Source organism: Corylus avellana, chromosome ca4, assembly GCF_901000735.1.
Source record: "Corylus avellana chromosome ca4, CavTom2PMs-1.0".
Classification (NCBI taxonomy): Eukaryota; Viridiplantae; Streptophyta; class Magnoliopsida; order Fagales; family Betulaceae; genus Corylus; species Corylus avellana.
Window position 1 is genome coordinate 4,942,023 of NC_081544.1, and position 16,682 is coordinate 4,958,704.

Sequence of the window (16,682 nt, forward strand, 5' to 3'; positions counted from 1 at the left end):
TTTGTATTAGCAACAGCAAAAGCTAATCATGGGCTCTAATACTAATTGTTGGGAATATAGACACTAAGGGAGTCAAACGAGTAAATTAATATACATACTAGGACATCAATTCTAGCCCAAAATAGCTCAAAAGTCTAAGTTAATGAGTTTAGGTTTACTTAAGTATATTAAGTACTATTTTCCTTTATATTTTCTTAATGTGGGACATACACCTCACGACTCACAAGTACATAAACAACAGATAATTCTATGAGATTCTCTTAAATTTTATGCTAGAGGGCGGTGCAGGGTGCTCTTAAGTGCATAGCTCACCTATTCGCGACATAGGTCCTCCACACAAATCAGGATCTCTTAACAAGTTTAAATAAATTGTAAATTCTCAAATTACGAATTCATGAAATTCCTTGCATTGAACAACTTGAAAAATGTCACCTATTAAAAATATGGCATATTGCCGATGAAAATTGAGTATAGTTCTATTATGTTTTTGCTTTCTATGTTGTAGAAAAGTTTTGAGCCAAAATTTCTCTTGATTTTATAAAGAAGAAGTGTCTCTTCAAAAATAAAGAATAAGACTTTTAGAATGAAAATTCTTTTTAGTTGTTTCAGTAACATGTCACATTTTTAATAATGGGCATTTTTCAAGCAGTTCAATGCAAGGAATAGCTTAAATTTTGTAATTTGACGATCCCTGCTCTCATTTCTTGTCTGAATTGCGTTTATTCAAACAGTATTAATGATGTGAAATCCGAGTAATTCTAAATATTCATATGATCTCATCTTTATTTATTTTTAAATAAAAAATTATCTGAATACCGTTACATCAATATAGTGATATAAAAATGAGATACGTGAGGAATACGTGGCATTAATCGTGAGACCCACTTTGATCCCCATTCCCCAATCGTATTTCACTTGGAACGAGGGGTCCAGATCTGTTACATGCCGTTTCTCTTACCAACCTGTCCGAATCTCAGAACCCTTTTCCCCAACGGCTAGTTTCACAACAAAATTTAAAAATTTTATCCTCCATCTCCAAATCCCAAAACCAAAAAAAACCAGTGCCACTCAAACACGCTCCCTCTTCTCCTCGGTTCTCTAATCCTTCCTCTCTCTCTCTCTCTTTCTCTGTGAAATGGAGGAACCGCAAGAAATGCAGATCGACGGCGGAAAACAAGGGGACGAGTTCTACGAGGAGATCGAAGCGCCCAAGTTCGTGGACTTCACCGTACCCGATCAGTACTGCCCCGACGACCGCTACTGGTTCTGTTTACGTGTCGGTGAGCTCCTCTCGCCTTTCAGTCGGAGACCCTATTCTTCATTTCAACTGCATTTCTGCTTTTTCGTCACTAATTTGTTTTTGTAAAAGAGTTCTTCAATTAGTTCAAAATTTCCCTCATTTAGCTCATTTTTATATATAAATTTCTTGATTGCTTATGTTAGATTAGCATGGTGATGGTGCTGTTTAGAATGCATGTATTTTCTTTTTTTCCGTCAAAATTTGATACCCCTTTCACTATGTGCCCTGTTTCGGACTGTAAAGTGAGAAGAAAGAGTAGGAAAATGAGTTTGAGGTATTGGGTCTCAAAATTCTTAAGAAAATGAAAAACCCAAATTGGTGTTAGAATATAATTTAAATGATTAAATCTCTCTTTCTTATCGGCTTAAACTTTTGAAATAAGTTATGATTTAATGTGATGTCACAGCATAGGTCCGGACTCCAGAGTTAGAATCTTGACTCCACCATTCACTTTCGTTTCAGTTAAATATTTCATATATTGAGCCTTAGCTATCAAATGAGAGTTTGGATCTAGTTTTTTTTTTTTTTTTAAACACATCCACACAAGAAAGGAGGGAGATTCGAACTAGTTGATAAATGGAGAATGTTGAAATCTCATCCCTTTTAATGCACAAGTGTTTATTTTCTTGTTGGAATTTGAACTGACTTTTGAGCTCATTGTGTATTGACTAGCCTTTAGTAGTCTTCAGGAGTTACTCTTTACTATAAATTGTTTTCCAATTTGCAAAGCAAGTCACTTGACTTTCCTTATATATTTGTGTATAATTGTGCCTCAGGATGTGATCAGAAACATGAAGAAGAAATAGATTCCGAAGCAATCTACAAAGATTTTGTTCTTCGGGTTAGTGGTGGTTTTTATTGTTCCTGAAAATTGATTTGAGTACTGTTGGATCAAGCTAGAGCTGATGGCTTTTAAATATACAGGTTATGGCAGCAAGAAGTCCCAATATACGGCTTCGGAAAGCCCTAAATAGAAAAGCTGCAAGGTAAATATGCACAGCTCTAAGCCACTAATTTCTTTCTCTTCTTCTTTTGAGTCATTGTCCATAAACTTCAGCTTTTCATGATCTTATTTTTGTACTTTTTATTTGCTAGTGGAAATGTGAAATGCCCACTTACGGCTCCCCCAAAATCTTCGAGGTCTAGAATACCAAGATTAGCACTAATTTCTTCAGTTTCTCAAAAAGTGGTTCATAAGGCCAGTGCAGCAACCCCAGATTCAAAGAAAAAACAGCCTTCTGATGTGTCTAAGGCTTTTACCACTCCAAGGAATAAAAAGCGCCTCTCAAATCCCAACACATTTAGAAGTGTTCGGAATCCGAAAGCAACAACTATTGCTGTGCCCAAGAATAGAGTGGTAGCAAAGGCTTTAGCCTTCAACTCACCAAAGAAAGCAGTGAAGACAAAGACTTGTTCAGAACTGAATACGCCTGTGAGAACAATATGTGAAGCAATGAAGAAGCTTGAGATCACCGGTGGAAAGAAGCATGTATTGGGGTATGACAAATCATTGCCTATAGGTGGTGCTTCAAGAAAACAATTAAGAGGGAGAGAGGTTAAAAGCCGGGTTTATGATGCCTTGAATTCTCGCAGCCGCAACGTCCAGGAAGCCAAATCTTCGAGATGTTTGAAGAGAAAGAATAATGGCAAAGACATAAAACCCTCTTGTGATCATGTGCCTCATGAAGGGGATGATGATTCTAGTGACATGGAAATAGAGGAGAAATCAAGGAATGGTTCTTTTGAAGGGTGCAGCGGTGAAGCAAATGCACATGAAGAGTGTTCGGAAACCGTGAAATCGCAGCAAGGTGAGCATTCAGTTGAAGTTTTCTCAGATGCATCAAGAGGTGACATTATCTCCCTATCAAGTTCTGAAGAGAGGGATTCAGGAGAAAATGAAGATCCAAAATCCCAAGCTCAAAGTTCAGTGGCTGAAGGGACTAGTGAAGGAAGTGATCGAGAGGATAAAACAGTATCAAGTTCAGGGAAAGAGAAAATCCCTAAAGTCAAGGAAAGTGATGATAAGGAAAATATTTTGGCTTGTGATGACACTGAAAATGGCAGTGAAGCCAGAGATGATGATGAAAAGGAGAATGCTTTAGCATCAGATGATAACAGGTCTTGACTTGTGCACTTATGATCTCTTATTTTCTTGATGTTCTTATTTTCTTGCACTTCATTTATTAATGTATTTTTTGTCAAGTGGTTACAGGGTACAGAATCACAATGATGGTAAACATGGAAATTTAATATTGGGGAAGAAAGAGATTTCTAAAATATCAAAAAAGGTGGCTTCTTTAGTAGAACATTATATTTGTTTTATGACATCTACTCCCATAAAACCCCTTCATCTGGTCTCATTTTCCATGCTTGAAAAAATGATGCAGGTTAACAGAGTAATAGGCAAGACATTAAAGGAGGGTTCCATCCCTGCTGCCTCTGGTTCTCAAGGGGTGAAGTATTGGAAACCAAAGCCTACAAATCCAAAGCCTTTTAGGTTGAGAACTGATGTATGTGAAACCTTTTTCAGGCCATTATACTTTAAAGAATCATTTAATTTGTTTTTTCCTTCATATCTGATGTCAACTATATTATATTGTTCTAGGAAAGAAGAATTCTTAAGGAAGCAAACTTGGAGAAAAAAATCCTTACACCTCTGTCAGAAATTACAACAGAGAAAACATCACAAAGAAAACATCTGAAGGTAATCCAAGTAAGTTACAATTATTAAACTTGACTCTTTTTTTTCATCAGGGGATCAGATGGAGGTCCATAATTTAATACATTTTTCCTGATCACAGAAGAATGAAAGATGCCGTAGAAAAAGTGAAAATGATTGTGATATACATGAAGGTGGTGAAAAGAAACTGGACAGAAGAACACCAGAGAATCATTCCGTAAGTCTCTAATACATGAAGAGAGAAAAGAATAAGAAAAATTATGCCCTGCTTGTTACTGTTTGAACTTTTTCTATGAAGAGATTATGCTAAAAACCTGCCATGACAATATCCAGGTAAGGATTGGAAGTACTTGCTTGAAGCATTCAAAAGGAGAAGTGGAACGTAAATTATCACCTATGACTCCATGTAGACGTGCCATTTCTTCACACCAGAAACCCCATCTTGTGACTTCACCAATGGAACGTGAGAAAGCAGCTCAAAAACTACAGAACAGCTTGAAAAAGATTAAATCACCAATTATACAACAAAAACTTGTGAGGCCTAGTGGGTAAGTACTAATCCTTTTATCAAATATTCAGCTCTCGATCACCAAAGATATAGAGTAATGTTATTTAGTAAAGTGTTATACAATTGGAATAAACTGACAGTGAAAATCAGCCTACAAGTATTGATCTAAGGGGTTGATTTTTACTGTCACATCAAGTTGTATGGCAATCATATATTAGTTTACTAAATAACATTACTCAAAAATATATGGACTAGATTGATTTAGCTAGATGATCCTCTTGCAGAGCTATGTCGAGTAGAAAGGAAACTGTTTCCCTCATGACACCTCGTCAACTCAGTGTCATTAACGAAACCTCATCAAAGTTTTTAACACCCAAGAATGTGGCAAAGCCATCTCAGAATGCTGCCCCAGGAACTAAAGCTTCCACTCGTACTGCTTCCAGGTCGTTGTCACGGGGAAGAAGGCCTGCAACCATTCCAAAGGAGCCGATTTTTCATAGCATCCATGTACCGAAGAGCTGCACAAGGAAACAACAAGCCTAGATGACCTTGTTGAGTGTATGATATCTTCTTCTTGTTCAATAATGTCATTGAATTGTACTTTTCCTGTTTAAATTTCAGGCTTTTCTTCAACTATCTTCGGCTTTTGGGAATTGGTAATTTCCTTCAAGCATGTGTGTATGTTGTAACATTTGAGATTAGAAACCGATTTGTTTTGATTATTTAAAAAGAGAGAAGCAATGTAATTGATTATTTTTTCTATGCCTGTATTTATGTTTATTTATACACTTCCTTTCTCTATCAATAGGTCTTTGAACTCAATATTTTTTTCTTTTATCGATTATGACGGGAATATTTGAAGAACTTAGTCACCACTTTTATCGTCCGAGTGAATAGGTAAATGATTGAAAACAATATTGGTTGTAACGCTCCAAGACACAAATCCCCTATAATTTCCCTGCCCAAAGAGAGTAAAAGGAGAAATTGTACAAAACCTGTAAGAGAGGTCCCCTGCCAAAAGAGGAGAGGGCGAGAGTAATAATAACAAGAATTTCCAAATGTAGAGCATCCTGGTTTATTACACCACACATGAACAGCTTGTCGAATTAGGATCATCTCCATTGAACTAGATAATATCCAGTTAGTTATATTAGAAGAGTATTTTTGTTCCCTTAAAAAATAAAAAGACAAAAATATTATTCAAAAAATAAAATATTATTCAATTTAAATGAACTGAAGATCCTATTCCTCGGCTTATTCTTTAACCAATTCAAATTCCAAGATAACCTTTCTTTGGCAGATTCTATTAAATCTAAGCAACTGGGGGAATTGAATGCGTTGAAAGCAATTCCAAAACCGTATTTAGAACAACTACCTCAAGAATCAAGCCCTATTTCGAAATACAGAATTGCGAAACGGCGAAAGATTACATTCCATGTATGGGCTGGGGCTTTATGTATTATCATAGAAATCACCACAAACCCATCAGTCAAATAAGCATGCTTGGTTCTTACCTCGGCTACTCATATAAGAGATAATTTCCAAAAAAAAACAAAAAAAAATGAAAAAAGTTATTGCATTGTACATTCCTGCAACGCACAGAAGACAATAGATTGCAAGTTTCAAGATATAATACAAAAGGTGACATGTTCATAAACCATGCCTCCCATTAATATTATGTTGACAAGCAATGTCTTGTTCCCAGTGAAAGATTGGGCAGTGCCAATGCAGAGCAATAAACTGTCTTGATCAAGACACAATAAACTCAACATACATTAATTATTAGCCAAAGTGACAATGGCCTGCTCAACAGGAAGCTCGTTTCTCATCTTCTCATCTTGTGTGCAGGGCTTAGTCCACATACTTTTTGATGATGTTTTTCAGCTTCTCGTTTGCAGCCACAAGTTCTGCAGCTATTCCAGGTTCGTTAGCAGAATGTCCAGCATCTGGAACAACCTGTAAAAAGGGGCATTATTAAGTAGTTTGTTTATATATAAGAAATGGAACCAGAACTTAAAGGATATATGAAATATTGACTGCAAATAACTGTCTGTTAACATGAAATAACAGCAGCTTCATTCTTTGAGCTAATCAGGTATCTGCAAATGCTGAACTCTAAATGGTTCTGCCCGGCTTTTCAATGTTTTCATACTTGGAATATTCAGAGGAAAATGATACTTTGTAAAAAGTTAAAAGGCAAAAAAAAAAGGAAAATTGTTAAAAAACTAAGGAATTGCAATCAAGCATAATTTTCTGTTTTCTTAGTTTATATAGAACCATGGCCTTAGTTCAAGGCTATGATGTCTCTTCCTGCAATCTCATTCTCGTTTATACATACTAACGCTAGGGTTTAATGGACCGCACTTTGGTACGTTGTGTTCCTATTCTGCAACTGCACCATTTGAAACAGCATAATGAATAACACAAGAATCTCTATAGGCAAATGAAGGAGCACCATTATACAAAATGTGCAAGGCATGTCCCCCCTATCTTTAAAATTTTAAAAATTAGTTGACAAACCAGGGCTGCCAACCTGCACCAACTGCTCATCCAGATTGACACTAATTCTACCCTATTTCTTTAAAGTGTAGAAAGCGAGTAACGATCAAAGACAAATATACTTTGCAACAAGCAAGATGAATGGTCTAGAGCATTTCTCTTACCTTAAAATCTGCCTCTGGCCATGCTTTATGAAGATCCCATGCTGACATCATAGGACAGCACATATCATATCTTCCCTGCAAAGTCAAAGACAAAAAGTCTTTTGATTTGGGCATCAAACTTTGATTTCAACTGAACCTTCAAGGGGCATACCTAATGACTACCCATAAGGTAGCACATGTGAGTCATTTTGCTGCAACGCAATATCAACAATACTTGGAGTACTCTTTACACCTCGAAAGATGTCACAAATAAGTAAACATCTAAACTTTGACAACATGACCACTTAACTAAGGATGTCAACAAAAAAAAAAAAAAAAAAAAATCATCAGAGGCAGAGGCAGCATACCAGCAGGAAGAATTCCCACTGGCCCTACAGCCAGGTGATACTTCTCTTTAAAAGAGGGAGGTGCTAGGTGAACCTGTAGAAGGAGGTTTTAGGAATTGGAGGGTAACCCTAAAAAATATGGTCCACTGTTACTTGAAAAAGAATAAAAAATCAGATTTTAGTGATGCTGTGGCTGAGGTGGCAAAGAGTGAGGTATAATTGGGCTTGGTCTCATGTTTAAATCTTACCTGTCAGAAAATGAGGTAACATATATGTGTTGTGGGTTTGTATGTATATCAATGATGAATAGGATCATATAAAATATATAAATTTTTTTTTTTTTATTGGTAAGTAACTCACGCACTAGAATATAAATCTGCATTTAAAGTACTCAAAAATTAGAGTTCTGCTTTTAATACCAAGTCATAACACACCAATCTCTCTAGCAGGTCCAATTAGTTGGAGTTCAGGGATTTGTTAAGTTGATGTCCTCATAATTGACTACTTGCTCTTCATGTCAAAAAGCATGCAAGTTGTCCCCAATTCCCAGACACTCTTATAGAACCTATTTGTTATTTAAGGCCCCATTTGTTTCAACGTAAAATGTTTTCTGGAAAAGGCTTTTCCTATTTTTCAGTGTTTGGCCCGGCATAAAATATTATTCAACTTAAAAATATTTTCAGTTAACCAAGAAAAATAACCTTCATAAGGCGTAAAATGGTTTACTACAACGCTTCCCATTTGCATATGAGGGGCTCCCTTATGGGGCCTATTGGTCCAAATATGTCTCGGGCTGCCTGAATACCTACCCGAGCAGGTAGGTCCAACAAGGGCCCTCTCACAATTGTTTGCCCATATTACGAACAATATGGGTTGTCAATTGCATTGGATCTCAATCCACTCCCGAAAGCCTTTTTTTAATGATTCATCATTCGACATCACGTCGGTAAACATTATGCATGTATCACCTGTCTCAGTATATTATGCTTCAATAGTTACTAAAAAGCATGACCAGAATGTATATGGTGACAACAGAAACATTTACCTGTACAATAGTAGTGCTAATATGCCTTATCTTGTCAACATTATCCAAAAGGAAAGAATCTGTAGGAAAGAATCCCTGGTTCACAAAGTAATGATTTTCAATTCTTGCGAATGCCTGCATAAAGCCCAAAAATAAATGTCATTAATAGAAGAAAATTTCAATCATTCAAATATCCACAGCTTGGAAGATATCCAATCAAATGAAAATAGCATGGATCTGTCTGATCGTAAATTGAAAATCCCAAAAAACAAATGTAACAGAATCTCAACAGTATGAAACTAAGTTTTGTAGTCCCTAAGTGTTGCTTTAAAAAGAAAATATTTATAGACAAAGAGAATCATTATTGCCATAGACAAAGAAAATCATTATATCCATAATACCACAAAAAAAAAAAAAAAAAAAGAATGAAATGCTTTTAGTAATGAAACGTTTCATGCAAAGCTATGCCAGATAGTTGCAGCTATATTTGGGTGTCCTTAATCAAGCCGTTTCTAAACTGTTTTGACCTAAAAATGTTTATGATTTTCATTTTCCTTTTCTCCACTAAAATGCATAGCTTTCTGTTCTTCTGACTAACAAACCTTGACATTTCTGTACTTATCCCTCTCTAAACCCTGGAATCGATAACCCAATTTTTGTATCCCTTCGACTATCAAACCGAATATTGCGTTGTGATGATTTATTGTTTGCTTCTTAAAATCTTTAAGATCTTTTATTAACAAAAACGGCCACAATGACAAATGTGCTCACTCACTTCCAAACCAGTGTTGTTCGGAGTTAGCATTTCCCTCATAACTCTAATAAGGACATTTATGCAAAAACCTAATCCATTTCATAACTGGATTGATGCAGAACCCCTAGAGATCACCGCTCAATCACAGCACGACAAGCGGCGGCTCTAAACAGGTGCTACAAGAGACCATTACTCACTCGATGAGTGCTCTAGTGGTTCTACCCGAGAGCACCGCTCGACCACCGTTGACAGGCGTTCGAGCAGTGCAGCTCCAGGAAGCTCTGCTTGAGCGAAGCTGGGCATATAAGGAAAGGAATTTCACATGGCCACAGGATCCCACTCAATTTCTATCCAAATTCTGATTTAATTTCAGCATTGTTAACTTCCATATTAGATCAGGACTTGCCATCTTTGTTGGGTTTTCCCCATTTGGATGATTATTGTATATTTTGAAGTTCTAAAAATTGTAATATACTCTGAGGTGCTGTACGAGAGTTTCAGTTTTGGTCATAATACGGTTGAAGTTTTCACTCAGTTCCTTTTTGTTACACTGCGCACAGTTTTAATTTTAACAATGCCGAAATTAAATCAGAATTTGGATAGAAATCGAGTGGGATCCTGTGGCCATGTGAAATTCCTTTCCTTGTATGCCCAGCTGACAAGAACCACTTGAGCAGGAGCTCAAGCAAAGCTTCCTGGAGGTGCACCACTTGACCGCCTGTTGAGCAGCGGTCTAGCAGTGCTCTCAAGTAGCACCACTTGAGAGCCACCATTCAAGCGACAATCGAGCTGTGCTTTCTGGGGGTTATGCATCATGCATGCACCAAAAGAACCTGGCCTCCCAACCAAGCAATTTAGATTTATCAACCAAACTGGCCACTGTAATTTTTGGCAATGAAAAGTAAACAGAATTAGAAAGAAGTAAAAATTAAAAGAAAATCACAAAGAGAAAAGTCCTCAAGAAATAGTGACATCTAAACACGAATTTATATTGTGCAGCTATTACAGTGAATACTGTGTTAAAGTTACTCCTGAGAAGATGAAAAGTAGCACAAAAAGGGAGAGAATTCTGGAAAGTGAGAACAGCAAGCTGGTGTTTTCTAATCAATGATAGCACAACAGCCATTGGAAATAATGTAATGACTTGGTCAACTGTAAATCCTACAGACAATTCAAATGTCTTGACACTTCAGACCATATCAAATTCAGGAAACCCTGTTAACTACCCCTCACATCTCCTGTCAGAACTTATAAGCTGCACTTTTGTAGTATTTGCATGAGAAAAAAAAACAGAGATTCAGTAATTTCAATATATTGAATATTATGAGTGGTTTTACTTTATCTTGTCACAGGCCTACAGCAACCAGTATCATATCATACATAGAGGTTATATAAAAGGAAACAGGTGTTTGATTAGAACAGGCTGCTCGTGGAATAAACAAAAAGAGAGTTAAATGCATTTTTTTCTGATAGGAAAACGCTTAATGTTTCTATTAGAAAACCACAATATTCCTCACAGAATCAACTTACCAACGAGAAAACATCATCATCGCCTTTCTTGATGTTCTCTTCATTTGGGAGAAGATGAGCCGTCTCCATTTCCCATTTGGTCCAAGCTCTCGCAGCTGCATACTAAGAGATTGAGAGAGAGTAAAGAAAACGAAATAATTTTTCAAATATAACAATCACTACAGAGTCATAAGCAATTAAGTCAAAAGGTAATGCATGGGAGGTCATTTTTACTCAACAGGAAATGCACACACTTTGGCAGCATTTGGGCCAATGGATACTTAAACCAGGAACAGTTCAAGGCAGTTACACTAAGAATGCTGCACATAAAGAACGGTACCATGTTTAAAGAGAAGTGGCTGTGTACCTATATAAATGAAATGTAGGGGAAACTTCACAATAACACATACTAAATTCCACTTGGCCAACCATGCTACAATCCATGCTACACCTGATTGGCAGGACCTGCCTCTATTGTAATTTTAGATAATAATTCTGAAATTTTCATTTTAATAGCAAAACCAATATACTTGTTGATGCATGAGGTCTGAGAGAGAGAAGAAAGATCTAATTGCAAATACAATTTTAAAGATAGAGTTCAACAACCATGCAACCGAAGGATGGCATATATCCAAAAACAGAAGAATAATTCTGAAATTTTCATTTTAATAGCAAAACCAATATACTTGTTGATGCATGAGGTCTGAGAGAGAGAAGAAAGATCTCATTGCAAATACAATTTTAAAGATAGAGTTCAACAACCGTGCAACCGAAGGATGGCATAAATCCAAAAACAGAAGAAACTCTTACTTGTGTTTCCATATCATCAGAGTTTAATCTCTTCTTGTAGGCATCAACGAAGCTTCCCCTCTCATTTTCTGGAATGAGATCTCTAAAGGGCTCCCAAGCTGTACATTGTGAGGATATACAAAAGCATTCAACCACTTAGAAAACTTCTCATTACTTTACCAGCAGGGCAAAACATCAAATCAACGCATTATGAAATGAACACCTCCCCCACCCACAAGAACATATATTTGGTTTTCATGAAGCTATGCAGTAGAGTCCCTAAGCAGATTAAAACCTCTTTGTCTTGCATCATCACTTAGAAAATATAATTAGTAAGGCTTCAAGACTGCATACAACGTTAAGTAATATCCTATAATTGGAAAGTGCGACAAACATAAAACTCTTGGAATGTTCAAAGAATGACCGAACAAAAGTGAAACGATCATCACTAATGTTGACGGGTTTTCCAATTTATGAAAGTACTTCTATAGATTTGTTTTTTTTTTGATAAGTGTAGTCGTTGTAAAAAGTACTTCTATAGATTTGTTAATGACATTATTAGTTTTGAATAAGTGAAATTAAGAGAGACTGAAACCTAAAGCTCTTAAATACTTTCCAGCATCAATCTGGAAGGCATATTATATTGCTTATGCCACACATATGCAATAAATGATCCAGTAGACTAGCAAAGAAATTGTATGCAACATACCATCAGGGTATATGGTAGCAGCACCACCCTCATAAAACCAATCAATTTCTTTCCTTCGCAAAAGAAAGATTCCTCTAAGGACCATGCCAGTTACCTTATAAAGAAAATCACAAAGACTGTCAGAAAGTGTACCAAATAAGAAATTTCTTAATTACAGACAACATTTTCCAGGGACAGGGTGTTGAATGAAATAAATAATATTCAAAAAAACAAAGTTACACACCTTCTCAGGGTGTGATTGGCTGTACGCAAGAGCAAGTGTACTTCCCCATGACCCCCCAAACACCTGCATAATTACAAAAAAGAAAGTTACCGATAAGTTACATTCACTAAGAATTCGAAAATTTGTTTTCGGTTAAAACCAAATGTGAAATATTCACCTGCCATTCTGGAATTTCCAAGTGTTCTCTTAACTTTTCAATATCATCAATGAGGTCCCATGTCGTGTTTTCTACCAAACAAGCATGGGGTGTACTTTTTCCTGCACCTCGCTGAAAGAAAGGAAATATTTCCTGATTTAAAAAAAAAAAACAAAAACAAACAAACGAACAAACAAATGCAATGTAGCTAATAATTTAGCAAAACATTCACAAAATAACCTGATCAAATAGAATAATGCGGTAAAAATCAGGATCAAAGAATCTTCGATTGCTCGGTGTGGTTCCTCCTCCTGGACCCCCATGAAGAAACACAACTGGCTGCAAGATAAGGTTCTTCTTTTGATAAGTCAATTTATAAAATAATAAATAAATAAACAAAAATCAGCATGGAAATATCGAGAGAGAAAAACATAGACATTGAAACTCTTTGAGACAATACTTCATGTCCATGCCTGCTAAATATGCGTGTTAAGGACCATAGTATCTAAACTTCATTTCATTTTGTGAATCATCTTCTAATAGAATGCTAACAGTTAATCTAAAAAATTCACAATCACATCTATGCTGACTGCTGTCATAGATTGAACTCATGGAAACAGATTTGCCAACTTTTGGTGGCTTGAAAGGCCAAATATAGTCCTTCCCTAACCTTTTCACCCATAGGTCTTCTGGTATGACACTCAACAGACCTATCAGCAGGCCAACTGGCATTCTCTGTTGAAATTCATCACAACAATTTGAACACGCAACAGACGTCCTAATCTACAAATTATGAAAATAACATATTTGATGAACTATTAGTAGATATATGGATTATAAATATTGTATTAATGACTATGTATAAGCTAATTGTTAACAAACAAGTAACAGTCTAAATTAGATAAAGATCCACTCACATGCCCTTTGGGGTTTCCCGACTGCTCCCAGTAGATTGTGTGAATGTCAGAAACCTTCAAAAAACCAGTACTATAGGGTTCAATATTTGGATAGAGATTCCTGTTTAATCCCACATCTTCCTTTTCAGACTCCATCAAGCCTATTAGCTGTTTCTCACCCTTGTATCCAAAATTCAGCGCACGTAGCACTAAATTCTTTCTTCCTGCACAGCCCCAATAAACTCTAGCAATTTCAGCAAACCCATTTGAAAATATAAATTTTCAAAATCGTAGTGCCTATACAAACACGCGCATATCAAATATATATACACACACACACACACAACACACAAAATAAATAATCCTCAGAAAGGTATAGATTAATTAAGCAAAGAAATTATTACTAATAGAAGAAAATTGAGGAAAATTTGGAATCTTAGCAGGAAATTCTGTGATTACACAACCAAAACACACACATAATAAGGATATCTACACACAACACATAGCAAATGATCTTCAGAAATGACAAAACCAAAAAAAAAAAAAAAAACTCTTTTTGGGTAAGAACTAGGAAGAATTATCATACCACTAAACACCCATATAACACAAATAATTCAACTTTACAAACAATAAAACAAACAGACACTCACACAGAGAGAGAGAGAGAGAGACCTGAGGCAGTGGGATTCTTGGAGACTGAAGGAGTAAGAAGTGGAGTGAAGTGGGGAATAACTGATGAAATGGTGGGAGGAAATGAGCGAATAAAGGTTCCATTTGGAATAAACCCTAACTTCATTGTTGATCATGGCCATGGTCATCAACCAATCAGTAACATCATCAATCAATTAGAATCCTTGGTTCACTAAAAAACAAAAACAAAAACCTTACCCAATTTGTTTGTATTATTCTTTGTCTTGTTATTATTATTATTATTATTATTTTGTTAATTTCTACTATGATTAGGCCCATTGCATATGCCTAATGGCCTTTTAACCTACTTATGTTAAATATTTTTTTATCAAAATAATATGGACTGTATGCATTATTTTATATTATATGCTTTCACAATGTTATCATCTATAATTAGCTTAATATAATTTACTCAATTTAAAAATGGCTACTATTTTTTTTTTTTGGGGGGGGGGGGGGATAAGTAATAATTAATAATTAAATAAGCCTTTTTGTGAATTGAAACATGCAAATCAATTAGAATTTTTGTGAAAAATGGCAACAATGTGTTGAAATTTGAGTGATTTAGGATTGAAGTTGTTTTACTAACTTGCTGATCTTTCACATCAATATACTTTATGCCTATTACGTAACTTATATTTTAATTTATTTTTGCACCTTTTAATTTTCATGATATAACTTGACATGTCTAATTTTTTTTTTTTGTACCATTACTTGTTTTTAGTTTCTTTATTGTGAAAATTACACTTTATCCTTTCAAAGTTTTGGGTGATTTTCAATTTGATTCGATGTTTCAATTTTTGTAATGCACCTCTCTAAACTTGCAATTTTTTTTCAATTTGACCAATATTATCCCAAAATTGTCATATTGCCCCTAATTTTTTTATTTAGAAAAAAAATTTGAGGGTGCAAAAATGGCCAGATCCAAATTTTTTTATATAAAAAATAATAAATAAATATATAAAAAAAAAAATAAGGGCAATATGGAAATTTTGGGATAACATTGGTCAAATTGAAAAAAAAAAAAAAATTTGCAAGTTTGAGGGGTGTATTGCAAAAATTGAAACATTGGAGGTCGAATTGAAAATCGCCCCAAACTTTGAAAGGAGTAAAGTATACATTTCCCTTCTTTATTCTACGCATATCAACTAAACAATGCATGTGACACACGGATCACATGAGCATGACGAGGGGAATCTAATCATGTATATTTAGTGGCGTATCTAATTATTCCAAGCCCCATGACTTTTGTCTCCAAAAGTTAGTTCAATCGGCTAGGGCCACGCATAAAGAAGTGGAGGTCACTAGTTCAAATCCTCATTCCCCCTCTTGTGTGGACATGTCTAAAAAAAAAAAAAAAAGGCCTCATGACTTTTCGAATATGAATTAGGATTATCTTCAATTCATTTGAAGTGAATAATATTCAATTAATTAAATTTGAAGGATATTTTTGTCCATTAAAACATGAAAAGACAAAAATACCCCTTAAACATAACTAATTAGGATTCTATTCCCTTCAAATAAATAATTTACAATTTTTGACACGATATACAAATTTAATACCAAATTAGTTGGTTAGGATTTGTTAGAACAGTTTTCAACATGGTGGATGGGCTTTCTTCAGGGTCTTCAATACGTCGTCGTGCACTCCAAATCACTACAAAAAAGTAATATTGTCAAGGGGGTCCCCGGAGGACCGGGGACACTCCGATGCCAAAGTCAGATAGTTTCTAAGAGAAATATTGTGTTTCGGCGAACAATAATTCAATACGCTCAATAATATGTGTGAGGATATTTCAGAATTCAAGATGTTTTAGTACCTTGTGTAGGGGCCTATTTATAGGCTTGGGGAGTTGAAGTAGACTTTAACTGGATCTTCTTATTTGAATTGGTTTGAGAGTCCAAAGTTGAAATAGAGCTCAACAGTTATCATGCAGAGATAAACATTCAACCGATATTATGTAGAGATAATATTGATTAGTCATCTTGTAGAGATAAGTAGGACGTCTTTATTCCAATATTATCTTGATTGGAATATAAGACTATTAATTAATTAAATAGCCTTTGCTATTTAATTAATATCTTCGTGGACCTATCATTGGCCATTGGGCTGAGAATTTGATGGGCTTGTAGGGTGAATTTATTCCCAACAGTTACCCCCCAATTCCCTTAGCCAAGGTACTTGGGTAATGGGAATTTAGTCAAAGCCCTCTGGCAGCTTGTTGTTTGACCTTGTCTGAGACTCGTGTCTCCCTAGTGAGTGTGCTTTGAGCTCGTCAGTTGGAGCTCTTCAGCTCTGTTTTTGGCATCGCCTGAGTTCCCGGGAGCACCCCCCAGCTCTATCATTTGCCCAAGGTTAAACCCGTCCTAGTTCCGAGATACCTTTGTTCCCCGTTCGCCTTGGGGTGATTTCTTGTTTTTGTCCAAGGTTTTCTCCTTGTCTCCTTGTTGCCGCGAGTACCCCCCAACTCTTTC

The 16,682-nt window shown here is 35.8% G+C and overlaps 2 protein-coding genes across 3 annotated transcripts; one reads left to right on the forward strand and one right to left on the reverse strand.

Annotated features, from left to right (window-relative positions):
- Positions 1-1,041: 1,041 nt before the first annotated feature.
- On the forward strand, positions 1,042-5,241 carry LOC132179171 (uncharacterized). Of its 2 annotated transcripts, none has more exons than XM_059591823.1 (10): positions 1,042-1,280; positions 2,077-2,141; positions 2,225-2,286; positions 2,396-3,418; positions 3,513-3,588; positions 3,688-3,810; positions 3,906-4,013; positions 4,102-4,197; positions 4,314-4,528; positions 4,773-5,241. In XM_059591823.1, exons 1-10 carry the CDS (start codon positions 1,136-1,138, stop codon positions 5,029-5,031), a joined length of 2,172 nt encoding a protein of 723 aa, XP_059447806.1. In that variant the 5' UTR covers positions 1,042-1,135; the 3' UTR covers positions 5,032-5,241. The 2 variants fall into 2 exon arrangements, with proteins under 2 accessions (XP_059447806.1, XP_059447807.1); XM_059591824.1 differs by having other exon boundaries at positions 3,906-4,004.
- An 877-nt stretch (positions 5,242-6,118) lies between these two features.
- On the reverse strand, positions 6,119-14,336 carry LOC132179481 (proline iminopeptidase). Its single transcript, XM_059592215.1, has 11 exons — positions 14,190-14,336; positions 13,539-13,741; positions 12,862-12,960; positions 12,643-12,753; positions 12,486-12,548; positions 12,263-12,356; positions 11,575-11,672; positions 10,786-10,887; positions 8,523-8,636; positions 7,152-7,226; positions 6,119-6,444 (listed from the first exon to the last, which is right to left on the reverse strand). The coding sequence occupies exons 1-11, from the start codon at positions 14,311-14,313 to the stop codon at positions 6,340-6,342; spliced, it is 1,188 nt and encodes a 395-aa protein (XP_059448198.1). The 5' UTR covers positions 14,314-14,336; the 3' UTR covers positions 6,119-6,339.
- Between the last annotated feature and the right edge of the window lie 2,346 nt (positions 14,337-16,682).